This window comes from Volvox carteri, assembly GCF_000143455.1.
Source record: "Volvox carteri f. nagariensis unplaced genomic scaffold VOLCAscaffold_16, whole genome shotgun sequence".
NCBI lineage: Eukaryota > Viridiplantae > Chlorophyta > Chlorophyceae > Chlamydomonadales > Volvocaceae > Volvox > Volvox carteri.
The window spans coordinates 677,853-695,354 of record NW_003307559.1 but is presented as its reverse complement, the minus strand read 5'-3'; the positions used below and the strand labels follow the sequence as shown (position 1 = coordinate 695,354).

General features: G+C 56.8%; 2 protein-coding genes across 2 annotated transcripts; one reads left to right on the top strand and one right to left on the bottom strand.

Annotated features, from left to right (window-relative positions):
* Positions 1-471: 471 nt before the first annotated feature.
* Positions 472-6,987, bottom strand: VOLCADRAFT_59964 (uncharacterized protein; the record flags this gene model as incomplete). Its single annotated transcript, XM_002949796.1, has 9 exons — positions 472-570; positions 1,138-1,200; positions 1,775-1,945; positions 2,953-3,135; positions 3,974-4,141; positions 5,137-5,285; positions 5,532-5,658; positions 6,452-6,519; positions 6,786-6,987. 9 exons carry the CDS (start codon positions 6,985-6,987, stop codon positions 472-474), a joined length of 1,230 nt encoding a protein of 409 aa, XP_002949842.1.
* Positions 6,988-7,446: 459 nt separating this feature from the next.
* Positions 7,447-14,685, top strand: VOLCADRAFT_90276 (uncharacterized protein; the record flags this gene model as incomplete). Its single annotated transcript, XM_002949897.1, has 9 exons — positions 7,447-8,386; positions 8,929-9,182; positions 9,825-9,887; positions 10,236-10,334; positions 10,691-10,828; positions 11,448-11,563; positions 13,153-13,385; positions 14,232-14,243; positions 14,567-14,685. The coding sequence occupies 9 exons, from the start codon at positions 7,447-7,449 to the stop codon at positions 14,683-14,685; spliced, it is 1,974 nt and encodes a 657-aa protein (XP_002949943.1).
* Positions 14,686-17,502: the final 2,817 nt, after the last annotated feature.

Genomic DNA, 17,502 nt, shown 5'->3' with positions numbered 1-17,502 from the left:
CACATCGCCCAGCGCATGCCCAAAGTTAATGTATGTCGCACGAATACCGTGCGAATATTAACGTCATTAACACGGTGGACTGCTCCCCCCTACTTTATTCCAGTGTACGGCAGCTCTGGGCTTTGGGTTTAACTCCTTCCGTGGGTTTCATCTTTCCTAGCCTGACCTAGCCTGGCCTCGCCTCCCACTGCAAACGAAAGCTCCTTCCCTCCAGGACAACGCTCCCTCAATCGACACAGGGGACCGCACAGGCGCAACTGCAAAACGTCCAATGTACCCGCCGCAACTGCCCAACGACTTGACCAACTGTCACCAGAAAATCGACCCAGCAGCGGCAGCAGTACTAGCCCCGAGGCCACAGGCCCGCGATTTCCTGGCCCCAGCCCCAGGTTTAAGACCCGCTATTACCTATGTCGCCCACCCGGGGTTGAGGGGGGGAAAGCTCTTGCGGTGGGTCCTTCCGTACCTGACTCAATTGTACTGCAACCTGCCTTCCGTACATTCCTTGAAAAGCTCCCTGCCGATGAGGTAGCGGCGGATCTCGCTGGTTCCGGCGCCGATCTCGTACAGCTACGAACAGATTGCAGGTAATAAATGACGCATATGCGGCATACATATGCAAGTTTAAATGTACATGTCGTACCACTCGATAAAGGAGTTCCTGGGTGCAGCAGCCGGGGTTCTTATTCTCCTCCCTGCCATCCTGGGTTAGTGGCTGAGTGGCCTTCAGTGCTGGCCTGCCCCCACAAACCTATTGCTGACATGTACAACATAACAAACGACACATAGATATGTATATGTGTATATGACACACATCTATACGTATATGTATATATGTATATATGTATACATACAAGAAGTGCACAGACGTGTATAAGTCAGGACAGAACACAAGTATATTCCTGTTCCTACGAGCTCCAGGAGGGCACCTCCTGGGCGCGACAAGAGCGCGGAATCTGAGCTGAGCGGCTGAGCACGCAGTAAGAGCCCACCCGCGCTCAAAGAACACCCACGGAGCCGCCCCATTCCCCGTCCTTCTCCTTCTCCTTCTCCTTGGCCAGCACCGCCACCGCCACCGCCACCGCCACAACCCCCCAAGCTCACTCGACAGCCTCCCTGCACCACCACCACCCCCACCTTGGCATCCCGGAGCAGTCGTCCAGTCGGGTAGTCGTTGATGTAACCGTTGCCGCCCAAGATCTGCCGTGCAAATGCAACCAGAAAACGGACGTATGTGTATGTGTGTGAGTATGCACACGCGCCAAACCCCCATCATCCTCATTTCGTCGTCTTCTGGCGACTCAGATTCTCTTCAAGCACGAAGGCATCCAAAGCAGACATTTCTAGCACCTGGCGGAGATGCAGACACACGCACACGCAGATTAATGAAACACACACGGTGGAGCACCGGGCTAGATAGTCGGCAAGTCTATAATAGAGTTCGAATCCCGGCGGCGGCCGTATCTAACTCCACCAAGGATGTGGTTCGGATCCCACCGCTGGTCCCCCGGGCCCCCCCCCCGGTGAAATAAATCGCCGTGACGAATGCCGAGATGAGATGAGACACTGGGTTCCTCCAGCGCGCTGGGCGGCTGGAGGGGGAGCTCTCACCATCAAGATCTATCTACACACTGCCGCAGAGCAGTGGCGGAGGTGTATATTCTGCATAGGTCTGGATCAGAGGCTGTATATACCACTTCATTTAAGCCCTCAGTCCTACGCAACCCCACCCCCACCCCGGCCCCCCTCAACCCCCAACCCCAACCCCGCCTACCTGGATGGCGTCCAGTGCTGACTGCGTGGCCGCTTCAGCCGCGTACAGAATGACGGAGGCACAGTCCTTGCGGTCTGCCACACCCGCATCCGCCCCCGCCGCCACAGAGTACACGTACGCCCGTGCCGACTGGAGCCGTGTGTACATGTCAGCCAGCTTGGCCTGAATCAACTGGGGGTTGGGGTGCGGATGGCAGGCGCGTGTTCTCGTGAGTGTGTGTATGCATACATACATACATGCATACATGCATACATACATACATACATACATACATGCATACATACATACATACATACATACATACATACGTGTCTATATAAAGGGCGTTGTGTGTATGTGCGTTATACACCTTCTTGAGTTGCGTAACCACCATCCAGAGGTGTCATAACGAGGGCGCCCATACACACCTTGAGCCATGACGAGGGGTCCCCAAGGGCCCGGAGGGGGCCGAAGAACGTCCAAAAAAAACAGACATCACAAAGCTCACGAGGTCAAATTGTTATTATCCTATCGCACAAGAATCTTAGGCCAGACTAACCCAAGTCACCAGACTTATCGAATTAACCGAATTAACCGAATTATTCTGTCATAACAGTGTGTCTATATCGAGGGGTGTTGTGAACCCCGAGTGAAGATATACAGTTGCGTGCACGAATCGGGGGGGGGTGGATTACGCGCCAGGTCAAGGTGTATTGCGGGGAAAAAGGGGGTATCTACTACCAGGTAGAGCCACTCAACCAAGTTACCGGGGGGAGCTGGGGTGGGGGTTCCAGCTAGGCGCTGAACCGGGTGCAGGGTAAGCGAGGACCCCGAGGCGGGAGGTGGGGGTGAGATGGGGGTGAGATGGGGGTGAGATGGGGGTGAGATGGGGGTGAGGGGCCGGGTGGGTAGGAGGCAAGGTGGATGGATTCGTTTCCTTGCAACCCCAGGCTCTACCCCATTATGAATCCAAAACCCAAAAGAAGGAAACCCTCTAACCCCTCGTGGGGCACGTCCCGCCAATACCCGGGCTAGAACTTCCCCCAAACTGCGGCCCCGCCCCGCCCCGCCCCATCTCCCCACCACCACCACACACACACACACACACACACACACACACATGACCACTCCGGCCCCAATCAATGTCTACTCCCCACACACACAGCGCACTGCCAAATTCCCCCCTCCCGCCGCTGTACCTGGAACTCCCCAATGGGCTGACCGAACTGCTTCCGCTGTGTCGAGTACGGCAACGCCACGTCCAGCGCCGCCGCCATGAGGCCGCAGGGCCCCGCCGCCAGCACCAGCCTCTCGTAGTCCAGTCCGCTCATCATCACCGCCACCCCGCGACCCACTCCGCCCAACACGTTCTCGGCGGGGACCTGAGATGGGTGCGGGTGCGGGTGGGGGACGATACCCCATGCGGGTAGTTACACAGCAGCAGCAACAACAAACAACAACAACAACAACAACAAGGGGCTAGGAGAGCGTCCCGGTTGGCGTGAGTGAGGGAACGAGGCGCGCGCGGAGGAACAGACGGACGTAGAGCCGCGCGCCCGTCCCTGCGCTGTGTTTCGGCCCGGTCAGGGCCCCCGGTGCTCGCCCTTTCTCGGGCGAGCCGCCCACAGTGTAACACCCCATCAACAACAACAAACAACAGCACACCGATCTCCAACATGGAACCGCAGCCGAAGGACAGCACTCTCCTGACCTAGGGTGGGGTAGCGGAACAATGAACAGTAGTACCCTCTTGTTGCGCGTTTTCCGATCATTTAAAATCGGTTAATCGGAACGCAAAGTCCTTCTTGCATAGCCTGCAGTAGCTGTAGTACTTGAAGCATCAGTCGACTCTAGCCGCCTACCTCCAGCCAGTAGTAGCGCCCTTATCGCCACCGCAGCGCCTTTCACGGCGCTATTTCTGCTCACTCCGACGTCCTCCCTCCCCCCCCCGTCCGCGTCAACACCCCCCAAAAAAGTTTCCAGAGGCAGTAGCAGCAACCACAGCAGTAGCATACGACTGTTAAGTTTACCTTGTAATAGTCACACACACGATTTGTGCGCCACGCACACATTATTATGTACATATACATACATACATACACACACTTAAGCACGGCTGTACATGTACATATGTACATATGTACACCCTGTTCGTGCTGGGTCTTGCCGTCCCTTTCCGAATCCTCCCAACCCACCCACCTCACACCCCACCCTCCCCACCTCGCAGTTCTCAAACACCAGCTCGCACGTATCAGACCCCCGCATGCCCAGCTTATCCAGCTTCTGCGCCGTACGAAATCCCCGCATGCCCTTCTCAATCAGGAAGGCGGTGATACCCCGGGGGCCTGCTGCCGGGTCCGTCTTGGCATACACCACCAACACATCGGCCTGCGAGGAGGCGGGGGAGGCAGGCACCCGTGTGTGGGTGTGGATGTGGGTGTGGGGTGGGGTGGGAGGGAGAGACGAACCACTGGCGAATGAAGCAGGTACCAGAGATAGACGGGTAGCCCTCCAGGAGAAACCCAAAATGCGCCCGTGAGGGGGGGAGAGCCGGGACGCGAGGGACAATAGGAACCTTGTTGCAGGCTATTGCGTTTACCTACCCCTTATGAATTGAATTGAATCGAATTGTTACAGAGTGGATGGCTTCTGGGCCACTTGAACACATTGTCAATTCTACGATTTATCACACCATACAGCACACCACCCACCATTACCACACTGCACTACAGCCATACGAACTGCAAGTCCAAGGCGGCGATCCTGCCTTCTAGGATCACTCCTCATCCATTCACCCGAACATCCGTAGAGACAGAGGGTTCCGCAATCGCCACCAATCCGGCGTGCAAATCTCGATCCATCAACTGTGACCTCAACTCCACATCTCAGCAACTAGCCATAATCTCACGCTCCCGACAATGTCGGGGGTCTCCCCAGGAATCGAACCTAGGACCTTGAACTGTGTAAGACAGTAGTGTCAACCAGACCAGACCAGAGGTCTGGTCTACCCTTATAAGCCTTGTAGCAAGGAACCCAAAGTACCTCCAGGTAGACTGGGGAAGGAACGGGCTGAAATGAAATGGATTGGGTCCTTGGGACCCCCCCCCCGTTCTCTTCCCCATCTCCCCCAACCCACCCGACTCCCACAGCGCCCGTCGCCCGCCAGGGTTGAGTTTCCTTTCGTCGTGCGCATAGTTCTATCCGCGTGTAACCCCCGTCCCCGTACACGTGTTTGGACGTCGGCGTACTTGTTTCCTTGACTTGTGCAATTCGCCCCTTCCCCCTTCCCCTTCCCCCTCCCACCCCGCCCTGCCCCACCCCAACCCCAGACACCAGCCCCTACATCACGATCCCCACGGCCTGGGGCTGCCTCACCCCCTTACCTTGGGCCCATTCGTACACCACATCTTGTTGCCGTTGAGCACGAACGCCTCCCCCCCGGCCGCCTGGCTCGCCTCAGCGCGGCACTGCATGGACACCACATCACTGCCGCTGCCGGGCTCGCTCATGGCCAGGGCGCCAATGTGCTCACCTGCACGCAGTGGTGGCGATAGTGGTGGCGATAGTGGTGGTGATGGTGGTGATAGTGGTGGTGGGAAATGAGGGATGCCGAGTGGGACACATGGGGAAGGGGACGCAGGTATGTAGACGTACGTAGAAGGTTCACACTGCGCGCCGGGAAAGGCGAGTGCCGACGACGAAGCACAGCGCAAAGTGCGGGTGGGCACAGTGCACTGCTGTCTGTCTGTCTGTATGCATGTACGTCTGTACTCCTCACCAGTTATGAGTTTGGGCAGGTACTTGGCCTTTTGAGCAGGTGTGGCATTGCGAACGATCTGGTTGACACACAGATTGGAGTGTGCGCCGTAGCTCAGACCCACCGCACCGCTGGCACGACTGATTTCCTGCGGAATACACGTGTGTGCGTGTACGAGTGTGTGTGTATGTGTGTAAGTATGTACACATAAGTATATGTGCAAGTATGTAAGGGTGTAATGTGCATATGGGAATGGGTAGTAGGGATCGACACAGGAGGGAAGTGCGTCTCGGTGATCCAGACGTAATCTTCCTATAGTTCCGTACAGTCACCACTGGAAAGGCGGATGCGTGTCGTGGACAGCATGGGGACGAGAGTGGTACGATTGTTAATGTTGGTGTGGCATTCCGGTGGTGGCAGGGCGCACTGTATTCCTCTGCACCTCCTCATATACGCATGGCCGTCGGGATCCAAAGCCCAAAGCCAAGGAAAAAACCGTAATAATCCGTGTGGCACCCTATATCGGCACTTCCCTGCTATGACTCATCACACTCCAAATATCCAAACGTTCCCTTCTCTCTTTTTCCTCTAGCTGTTTTGGGGCTTAACTAAGCCATGCATTCATCCCCTCCAAACGTCGAAGGAGTACACACCCCGAAGGGAGGGGTGTGTTCGTCCGGGGCCCCGGTTCATTCCGCAGTGCCCGACCCAGATCAATCCCTCAGCCTCAGGAATCTAGAGTAGTTCGAGAACGCTAGCCAGCGCAGGATTGCTGGTCAGCCATGATCAAACCGCGCCTCTGTCGCGCGAGGTAGCTGTTTGGACCAGGAAGAAATTGGGAGGAGCAAGAAACTAGGGTTCTAACGGAGCTCCGCTTATGGAACGATGACCTGCAATAATATATGAAGGTTCACATCCGGATAGGGATGCCACTTACGTACCTCCATCGCGATGCAGTGCTCGGAATAACCCAATCCCAAACCGCCGTACTCCACTGGCGCGGTTATGCCTGTGGAGCTCAAGAACGCAACAAGTGGTGGAGTTGAAAGGATATATACTTGCTTCTGTGGATAGGTGCGCTGGCTTTTCAAGTTTCGGGTCTTCAAGGAGCTTTGGGCTTGCGTCATGTGCTTTCATAGCTGACGCAGAAAAAAGTCGAGCGTTGAACTAGTTTCGCCGTTCGTATGCTCATTTTTGGGCTGCGCACAGCGGTTCAAGAACGCTTAAAGTTTAGTAAAGCATCTATCCGCATCCGGACTTCCCGCGCCAACCCACCGAGTAAGCCGAAGGTGCCCATTTCACGCCAAAGGTTAACGCTTGACGGAAAATTGTTATCGCGATCGATAGCCTCAGCATGTGGAGCTACGGCTTGCTGTGCAAATTGCTGAACCTGCGCACGAAAGTCGCGCAGCTGTGCTCCTTTCCCTGACTCTTCCGATGGCGATGCTTCCGCCGCTGAGGAGAACCGTGGATACATCGACAACAGCCATGAGCATTTTCCACTTCGGGTGGCACGCAAAGCACCAGCGAAAAGGAGCGCCATGGATGAACCAGTTGATGGTTGAAACGCTTTTACCATAAAACGAACAGCTGCGCTGTAAGGTTAATGCTTAGATATACACATATTCCTGTCTTACGACTGGGGGTAAATAATATTCACCAGCTTTCTGTGATAGGCATTTGCGCCGTGACCTGTCGTACGTCTGTTGGCAAATCGACAGAAGTCGAGAGCATCAGATGCGTGACCGAATCATGGCACAGTCTTCCAAGATCTGCTTAAGTACTATTCTGTACCGTTACCTCCGTGTCGGCACGGGCCCCGTGTCTTGATCACACACACACGCTTCCCCTTGCATTGTTTCACGTTCGGGGCAAAGTTTCGTGAAATAGAAATAGGATTACATAAGCTTCTTGCCACACAGTCGATATTTTACAGATGACCAGCAGCGATAGCTCACCATGGCTCTACAAGGCGGCGGCAGTTGCATCAACTGTGGCGTTGGCAGCGGGTGCGGGTTACGTGATTTATAAGTATGTCCTCGCGCCGGAGCCAGAAACGGAGCCGGAGGCGGAGGCTGCGCCCATCTCCATGCAGGCCCTGCTAACGGGCGGAGCTGCGAAACCAGCACCAAAAGGCGGCCGCGGCACCGGAGTCCCCGTCCGAAAAACACCGACCCCTCCAAAGCCACGCGGCGGGCCATCCCTTCCCACCCGAAAGTCACCGGGCAGCAAGACCTCGCCGCCTCCCCCGGCCACAGCCACGCCCGCGGACACCCCCGATGCTGATGCCGAAGATTCCAGCGCCGCGGCGCCGGCCGCTTCTGACACCACTTCCTCTGCCTCTAGCACTGAGACCTCTGCGGCAGGAGCGAAGTCCGCTGCGGCCGCAGCGGGGCTCAAGGCATGTGCCTGCTGTCAGAAACCTCTTAACCGCGGCGGCTTGCCGCAGCGCTGCGGCCAATGCAAGGCCGTGTACTATTGTTCCGTCGTCTGCCAGAAGAAGCACTGGACCGAACACAAGCCCAACTGCTCCAAGGCGGGCGGCGGCAAGCCTGACACCGCTTCCACTTCCACTACCAACTCCACCAGTGCGCCCACAAGCCCCGATGAAAAGCAAGCAAGTTCCCCAACGGAGAAGCCAGAAGCCGCTGCCGCCACCTCCGCTGATCTTGACGGCCCTGCGGCCGGCACCAGCAGCAGCGGCGACGCTAGCGGAGGCGGGGGCGGCGGCGGAGGCGGCAGCTCCGCCGCCGCCGCCAGCTCCTCCTCTGGCGGCCTGCAGGGAGCCCTCGTGGAGGTCCTTCGGCAGGCAGCTGAGAAGGGAGCGGGCACATTGGATGGCGCGTTTGAGGAGGCGGTGATGCACTTCCTTGGAGGTGAGGGAACGGGAGGAGGAAACGGGATGTGGCAGGCAAGGAATGCGGGGAGGAATGGGCAAGGGCAGCTGCTTGTTGGGTTGGACAGTACAGGCGAGAGGGGATGGAGGGGCACACGGGAGCACTGACCCGCGGGTCCGTCGGTCGGGGAGGGGAGTGAAGGAAGCTTTGGCGACGACGATGATGACTGTGTGGCCCAGATCGCTAGGGAACGGGAGCGGAACGTGACCTGGAGGGGGCGACGGAGGACAGCAAAGGGAAACTGAGGGCCGAATTTACGCCGCAATAAGAAAGCAGAAGCAACAGCAGCAGTCCCGGTAATACACTCAGACACACACACACACACATAGATAACACACATAGACGCACACACCCCTTTCGCGCTTTCGGAGTATCGGTGTTTGCTTCTTTGGCTTTAGAGATGTTTCCCCCACCCCCTACCCCACCCCCTACCCCACCCGAGGCGCACAAGGAACGCTCCCACTCTTCCGCCCAACCACCCCTACACAACTCACTTGCTGCACCCCCCCTTGCTCCCCTAGGCAAGCTCTCCACAGCTTTGGCCGCCTTCCAGTCGCTGCAGACGGCCGCACGCGAACAGAAACGCAACGACCTGGTTCTGGAGCTGCACAAATGGCTGGGGCACACACACACCAAGCTGGGCAGCTTTGGCGCCGCTGCGGACGCCTTCCAGGCTGGCATTGACGAGGCCAAGGCTGCTGGGAACACCGCCGCGCAGGTGGACAACTCGGTGGGGCTGGGCAACCTGCGCAAGGTCGCCGGGCAGCTGACCCAGGTCGGTACGGGGGGGGGGGGTCGGACATCGGACAGGGGGGGATTGGGGTGACGAGCGGTGGCGGAAAGGGGGGACTGGTTTTGGAAAAGGTGGGGAAAACTTAGGGTTGTGAGGGGGAAAGGATGCGGGGAAAGTAGGGGCCGGGTTGGAAAAGGGGGGAGAGAGAGAGAGAGAGAGAGAGAGAGAGAGAGAGAGAGAGATGGAGGATCGACGCGCGCCTAGCTTTTTTGCCCGTGTGTGTGCGGAGTCCTAACCCTACGATTCTGGGGTGCGGGTGTGTTGGATATGATGCTGTAGGTGGGCGTGTTTTTGCAGACGTGGATAGATGGGGAGGGGCAGGCAGTGGGTCAGTGGGTGGGCGTTTTTTTACCCCGCGTACGACCTGCGCATGATATTGCGGGATGCGCAACCCTAAAAGCCCACACCCTCATCGGCGCTCTAGTTCGCGTTCCCCGGAGAGGTTGCACCCTTGTTGAGGGCCCTCTGTTTCCCTGAACCCCTTAGTTGTCCTCCTCCCCTGCTCCTCCCACTTCTTTCCTCCTCCCCTTTTTCAACTCCACAGTCGTGTAAACGACTTTTGCATCGTGCGATTCCTCCCTATTACTCCTCCCCCGTCCGTCCCTTTCCCCCGTCCCGCTTCAGGCCGCTGAGGTGCTCAAGGACGCGCTGGTGGTGGCCCAGGCGGCCGGGAGCGCGGGAATGCAGGTGGGGGCGGGGGAGAGGGGAGTGGAGGCTGGGTGGGGGGGGGCACAGGTTGGGGAGGAGAGGGGAGGAATGGAAACGTTACAACCGTCCCCCACCCCGGCACACCTGGCACATGACCTGCGTAAGGCACATGAGCAAAACTAGGTTTTGCGGCGTAGAAACGATGGCGGACGTACGGGGGTGCAGAAGGTGCCGTGTACGGCAATCGCTGTTCTGCCCAGTCCTTTGCTCTGCTGCGACCGGGCGGGTCAGGTGCGTCAGGGGCTGCGCAGCACAGCTGGTGCAGATCGCCATAAATAATTGATATTTCCCTTTCCCCCCTGTCGCCCCGTCGGGAGTGCCGCGCAGAGCGAGGTGTTGGTGGCGTTGGGCAATGTTGTGATGGCGGTGGACCCCGAGGAGGGCCTTACGTGTCTGCAGATCGCCGTGAAGCTGCGGGAGGATGAGGTAGGAGCCGCCGGGGATACGTGTGTGCATGGGTGTATGTGTGTATATTTATATATGTATATATTTTACATATATATATGTGTGTATTCATATATGTATATATTTTACATATATGTTTACATATATGTGTTATGCGTTATATCTGTGGGGCCCCTGCAGCAGCGAGGGGGGTGGACGTGGCGGCATTGCATGCAAAGCTCCCAAGTAGCCGGTTTTCAGCTTTTATAGCTGTTACCCTGTTGTTGTTGGAACCACTTGGACGACTGTTTTCCGGTCATTCACCGCCCCGCCGTTTCATTAAACACCCCGCCGTGCACCTCCTCCTCTTGTCCCCCCGCCCCCTATGTGCCCTCCAGGTCGCCAAGGCGGCTGAGACCGGCGACCGGGCGGCCATGGCCACGGGCATGATGCAGGCGGCAGCAGCTATGGTCAATATGGCAGCAGCCCTGTTCGCCACCAAGCGGTTCGAACAAGCGAAGCAGGCGTACGAGCAGGTGGGTGGTTAGGAAAGGGGGGAAGGGATGCGGGGGGGAAGGAAAGCGGGTAGGGGGTTTGGGAAAGTGTTTATCTGCAAGGTAGGAGAATTTAAAAAGGGTCAACTGACTGTGTCTTGATAGCGTGTGTGCGAGAGGGAAAGTGTGTGTGTATGTGTGTGTATGTGTGTGTATGTATGTATGTGTGGCGAGGTGGGGGAGTTGGCGGTTTCGCTCGCGGCAGCGAGGGAGGAACCAACCTGCGTGTGCGGGGGGGAAAGGGGGGAGGGCATGAAATTGAGATTGAACGGCGGCGGCTAGGTTGGGCGGCAACCGGGGGAGCCGCCGTAAGTTTCTCGAGGATGTGTATTTGTACGTATATGTACGTACCCCGGGTGTTTATACGTATGTCTACGTGCTTTGTTTTGCTCCACATCGCTCCTTTTTGTCGGTGGTTGACCCTTTATTTGCATCGTGTGATGTGATACCACCCCCAGACACACGCATCCCACCCCCCCACCCCACCCCCACCCCCACACACACATGGCATCAGCTTCACTCGTTTGTGGTTCGTCTCCCGGCTTCCCCGCACACGCACATACCTACACACGTACACATCTCTCATTCACCCACATCTCAGGCCATGGAGATATTCGAACTAATGGAGGACCGCGACAAGGTCATCCAGGTGCTCATCAACTTGGCCAACCTCGCGGAGCTGCAGATGGATGACCCAGCTGAGGCGCTGTCGTACAGGTGGGCGGTTGGCAGTTGCAGCCAGAAAGTGAGTTGCAGCCAGAGAGTTGGGGGTGGGGGGCGGAGAAGGCGCCCGCGCGCGCAGGATACGGCCGTTGAGATGCGACCTGCACCGGCACAGTAGGAGTGAGGATGTGCGCGGGGTGGGGACCGGCGGGAGAGAGGGTGAGGAAACAGCGGGTTGACCGGGCTGTTGGTTTGTGTGTATGTGTATGTATGTGTATGTGTGTCTGTAATTTTCTTACATATCGATCCGGGATCGACGCTGGCCAGGGGCACCTGCCCCTACCCCAACGGGAACGAGGGGCCGCAGAAGCACTCCGTCATTGGAGGGGCGTTATACTGGTCAGAATCCTTCTCAACCGTTTTCCCCTTATCAGCGCAAGGCGCCGTCACCTGTTCGAATCCTCTAGCCAGCTACATACATAACCAGCTCAGATGCCCAGTAACCCCCATTCCACCGAGCGCTTTCTCTACAGCTGCGCGACGTACCAAAGCACTCATACCGGTGCGCCAATCGCGCCACCCTATCCTTGCGAATTCTGCCGCCGCCGCCGCCCGGTTTCGTTATCCAACCACCATCTGGTATATACAGCCTCTGATCCAGACCTATGCCACTGCTCTGCGGCAGTGTGTAGATAGATCTTGATGGTGAGAGCTCCCCCTCCAGCCGCCCAGCGCGCTGGAGGAACCCAGTGTCTATCTCATCTCGGCATTCGTCACGGCGATTTGTTTCACCCGGGGGGGGGGGGCGGGGGACCAGCGGTGGGATCCGAACCACATCCTTGGTGGAGTTAGATACGGCCGCCGCCGGGATTCGAACTCTATTATAGACTTGCCGACTATTATGTGTGTGTAAGCGTGTTTAGCCTGGGTTTGAGTTTATGTGTCGCTCCCTTCTGGCTCCGTGTGTCGCGATGGTGATGGCGGTGGGAAAGTAGTGGTGATGGCACCAAGGCGGCACGAGGAAGCGCAGACGATTGACGGAAAGGAAATACTTTAGACGGACGGATACCCCCGGGTTAGATTAGACCAACAATGTGTGCAGGAGAAAGTGTTGTCTGACCCGTAGCGACCCCTTGGTTTGCAGTCATGGCGGCAACGTAGGCTAACCCTAATGAAAAAGTAGCTGCCGAGTCCAAAGAAAGAGCAATGAAACGACTACCTATAGCTGCCAAGATGAAATAAAGGAGTGTCATAAAGAAAGCAAGCGAAGCCGTAGAGGTAGAAAGTAAAGCTAAACGCGGCGGAGGCAAATCCACCGGCGGAAGCTATATTGTAATGCGTGTGCCGGCCTGTCATCGAAAGTGGTTAAGTAAGTTTGCTGATTTTTAGGACTGATACGCTGACATGCACGTGCTCCTCCCAGCCTTCCAAAAGTACCGGGGTGGGGGGGATCCCATCCTCCCAAATCACCCAACCCAACGTGCCTGCGGTTTTCCCGTTTTCCCACGCTCTTCTTCGTCGGCAAGGCCCTTTACGCAGTCAGGGAGGGCCGACAACCGACCCAACAACAGCTCTGCGACGCTAAAGCACGTTGCCACCAAACCAAACCCACCATCGCCAACCTCCTGAACAACCCCGAGCAGGAACAAGCTGGCAGCGGCTCTCCGGGAGGCCAGTCACCCAGGCATTGCCGGGGGCGCAGCCACGGCACCTTGCGGTGTGTGCAAGGACCCCATCGCCATCTACAAGGCACGAACCAAAGACGACGAGCACGGACCCATGGTTCTGTTAGGCTGTCTACATGTGCAGCACGACGACTGCTTCAAGGAATGGAGCGAGCAAACGCACGACGAGGCGGTGGCGGCGGCGCTCGGCGGTGGGGAGGAGGCGGCAGCGGTTGCCGCGGCGGCGGCGGCGCCTGGCGCCAGACGTACAACGCTGTGTCCCACCTGCCGGGCGCCGGTGCCGATGATGTCGTAACCCTTGCTAGGTGCGGGTGGGTGCGTGGGGGTTAGCGAGTCTTCGCGCAGAGACTACCCATGTTGTAAGGTTCGAGAATAATAACTGGGTGACAGGCTTACAGGGCTCTCGACGGTGGCCATGGGGGGGAAAGGGAATGTGAGGGGACGGGTTACTGGCAACGCAGGTCGTGTGTGTGTGTGGGGGGGGAGAGGGTGGAGCACGGCAGGGGATTGGGTGGTAGGTGTGTGCGGATGTGTATTCTGTGCGTGCGGGTGTGCGGATGTATGTCTGTATGTGTAGGGATGGGCGGCCGCCGGCCCCCACTGCGCAAACCCGCCCGCGTGGGCTAGCAAGGTCCGTATTTGTGTATCTTGGGAGATCCGAGGCACGGAATGCAGCAGCGGCAGCAGTCTCGCATCATCAGCATTTTGTGTTGGCGTCCTTTCTTAACCGCGCGGGAGATGTTCACGAGACAGGAGGATTCATGATGCTTTGCAGCGAGATTCGATGTTTTGTCTTGGCTACAGCTGCTCCTGGCCGTGTTGTGGTGGTGGGTGTGGGGTGGAGGTTGACTTGGACCGCTTACAGACTGCCCGGGATCTGTCCTTCAGCACGGCCGCTGTAGGAGGAGAGGAGAGCCTGCACTGAAGATGTTAAAAAGCTGATTAGTAGCGGCGTCAGGAGGCAGGAGGCGCGTCCGTCTCTCCGCGCGGGGGAGGTGGTGTTCCTTCGGACCCAGCGTGCTTCCCTACCTGTGTAGGAAAAAAGAGAGGTCCGTAACACGGATCTGGGTTTATGACCGGTGTGAGCCGGACCCAGCACGGTCGCCTTTCCGGCACTTTCGACCCATGGTACTTTCATTTCAGGGGTGGGCTACAACAGGGGGTTGGGCCAGGTTTGCCAGTTCCGTAGGATGAGGGCCCGCTTGGACAAACAAGCTTGGAAGAGCAGTGAGTCGAGTTACGGGTCCCTACGTGTCTGGGGACGAGCGCAAGTCCGAAGATCTTCCCATGTGCATAATAGCGTATGTCAAATTACGTGACCTGCCAATGACGCCATGTCAGTGCAGCAGCAACTATCCGTCTGCTGGCGCAGGACTCCCAGAAGGGCCCCCAGCCGCGAACCGGCGGCTGCGACACCTAACACGGCAGGCGCAGCAGCAGTGCCTCCTGAACCGCCACTTGAATGCCACTGCCATCATGCAACCTGAGTGAATTTCGTCGGAGGCGACTGAAGCCCTGAAGGAGCGAGCCCCTACAAGGTGTCCGGAAAAGCCCAGCAGCTGCGATGCCCCGGAAGACATAGGATGAGTAGCATGGGAAGTGCCTTGTCGCCAAGGTGGCTTCAGCACAATCTTCCTGGAGGGAAACAGAGCTAGCAGGACAGGGAATTACATGGCGCCTGATCTCGTCCATGAGATCATTACACCTCGACGGCCAGCAGCACAAGAGGACCGCTTTCTTGGGGCGACAAGATCATTACACATTCACACCACGCCCATCATTCACTTTAGCTGTTCATTTCCAGAAAGAGGTTCGAGTCGGCATCCGGGGCCAAACCGATAAGGCTGTGGTGCCAAAAATGTTAATTTGGATCGAGAAAAGAGATGGGCGAACACACAGTTAGCCGAGCCTTGTAATGGGTGGGCCAAGCATTAGCACACGCCGTCCTTCAAAATCCATACGACCTCCTGCAAGCGGGTGTTACACTCCATGGCCTTCATGCGTTGAGCCGGCATAGGCGCAACAGAGGGCTGCCGAATTCCAGGCTCTTTTTATACACAGCTAAACTCCTTTCCTGCGTAGCCAACCTACACCACAGTACCCGACGTGACGGTCACGCGAGGATCATGACAGAATTATCCTTCGCCTGCGTCGTGTGCCCGTGGATTGGGCGGTATACCCCACGACAGGAGGTAGTCAGGGCCTTACACAAAATGCACAGATAGACATGACAACATATAGACGCACCAGTAGTGACTACAGGCTGCCAAAGCACTCAAAATTATTGCAGAAATCATCCCACAGGAACAGCATTAAGTATAGCTGAAGCAACTACCACCTAATGTAGGCAAGGCATTCGCCAACTTGCGCCTTTATAGATGGCTGTGCTCCCAAATGCCCTTTAGTCCGATCCTCCCTCACGCCCTCGACCGCGTCGCGCGTTCATGTCCCGTGGGCCGGGCCGAAACCTCCAGGAACAGCCAGACAACCCGAACGCGATAACGCACAAGACCGTAATTCCCGACTGGCGTGTTCGGCCAGAGCCCCCATGTGACTTATAAAGCGGCTTGTCCATGCAGCCAACGACATTGAAGTAGTGATCGGTAGGGTCCACTTGCGATACATCCGAGGATGCCAATGAAGCCATCTAAACATTGCAGCTCGAAAGCCTTTTCCACTTTTGTTACACAGCACACATTAGCACACAGCAGCACAATCCATCGCGCGATGAAAGTGCAACTAGAAACGGTTCAAGTCAAGAAACACCCACATCTCCACCCCAGGAGAACTATGCATTGTTTGGCATCCCACACACCCCACACACGATTTTCTACAGCCATGCTCTAGACGAAGCAGATAGCTGCGCATGACACCGCTCTACATACCTGAGTGATTCTCATGATACCATAGTCGATACTCCAGCGAGACAACGCGCGAACATCCAAGAATTAACTTCCACAGCATTAACATTGCCAGACGCACCTCCATGCAAGCTGGGTGCGTGCCGTGCAAGGCGAATAAACGGTTTATAAAACGGTCATAGCATAAGTACAGTAAGCGGATGCAAACGCGAGCGCAGCAAAGCACACATGCAAAAACCTTACACGATTCGTGAAAATATCTAATAGCTTCAATCGCGGACCTCGCCAGGAACATAAGTTTAGATGCTTTTTGGGCACCCTGGCAAACCACTCGGCTGGGGTTAGCTGCAGATATGGAAGCCAAGCGCTTCTTGCCGCCCAGTACACCCGCGAGAGGCCGCCGTACCATCTACCAAGCCGTCACGACAAAAGCGGGACGGGATACTACGGGGCCCCTGCCCCAAGCCTAACACACCTCCAGCAAACTGGCAGCATGAATCCGAACATAGAAAGGAAAAGGGAAACAAGGTCCCGCACTAGAAAGCAGGTCGCACAGAATGACCAGCTCATTAATAATTTGCTTCGCGAACAGCTGCAAGGCGTAGAGGTTTGCTACGCGGCCGCGCTGCCGGCCCTATTGGTCCACAACGCTCAGCTCCAACACGCCACTGGGAAACATGGTCCGAGTCCCCGACGCACCTCAGCGTTTCGGACAGTGTGCGCTGCTCCAGGAGTGGATGAAGACAGAGCGACATCACACACCGCCCTCTCGGAGCTTCACAGCGTCAGCCCAGCGACTCAACCGCGATGACTTGACGGTGACAGGTAACACGCAGCAATCAAACCTGCCAGCCCTAAGCTGCACGGCGCCAGCCACATATGGCAACCAGCTTTCGTCTCACGTTTCATCCAAGCTCCTAAAAGAGCCCAGACATAGGGTACTTGCGCATTTACTCGCCCTGCCTATAGATGCTTCCCTACAACCCCCAGGCCAAATGTTACCCTTCCCTTTTAAGACACAATAGTTCCAAGTCCGTACAGTTTGTGTGCCTCATCAGCGCGGTCCGCATGATGAATACAGACATGACCCCTCCAGTCTGTCAAATTCTGTTCATAACGCTACGTAGTGTGCCCACATCTGGATAGCGCATACCGTTCTATACCTTAATCCCCTCCCCTAGCGTATGGCAGCTACATCACCAATATCGCTTCCAGCAACCCTTGTGCAGCCCGGATAATCCAACACATACCCACCGCAGTGCCCAAACACTCATAGTGCACCTAAACACTACACAGCTGGCTCAGCTGGGGCCCCTCCAGCCCCCCAGAGGACACTCAACCTGTAACCTGCAAGCAGTAAATCAAACCGCATACCCCCACATCAGATTAACAACATTGCTAGCAGGCAGACAACTTACACCCGAGCTTAGCACCTGGAACCGTACGT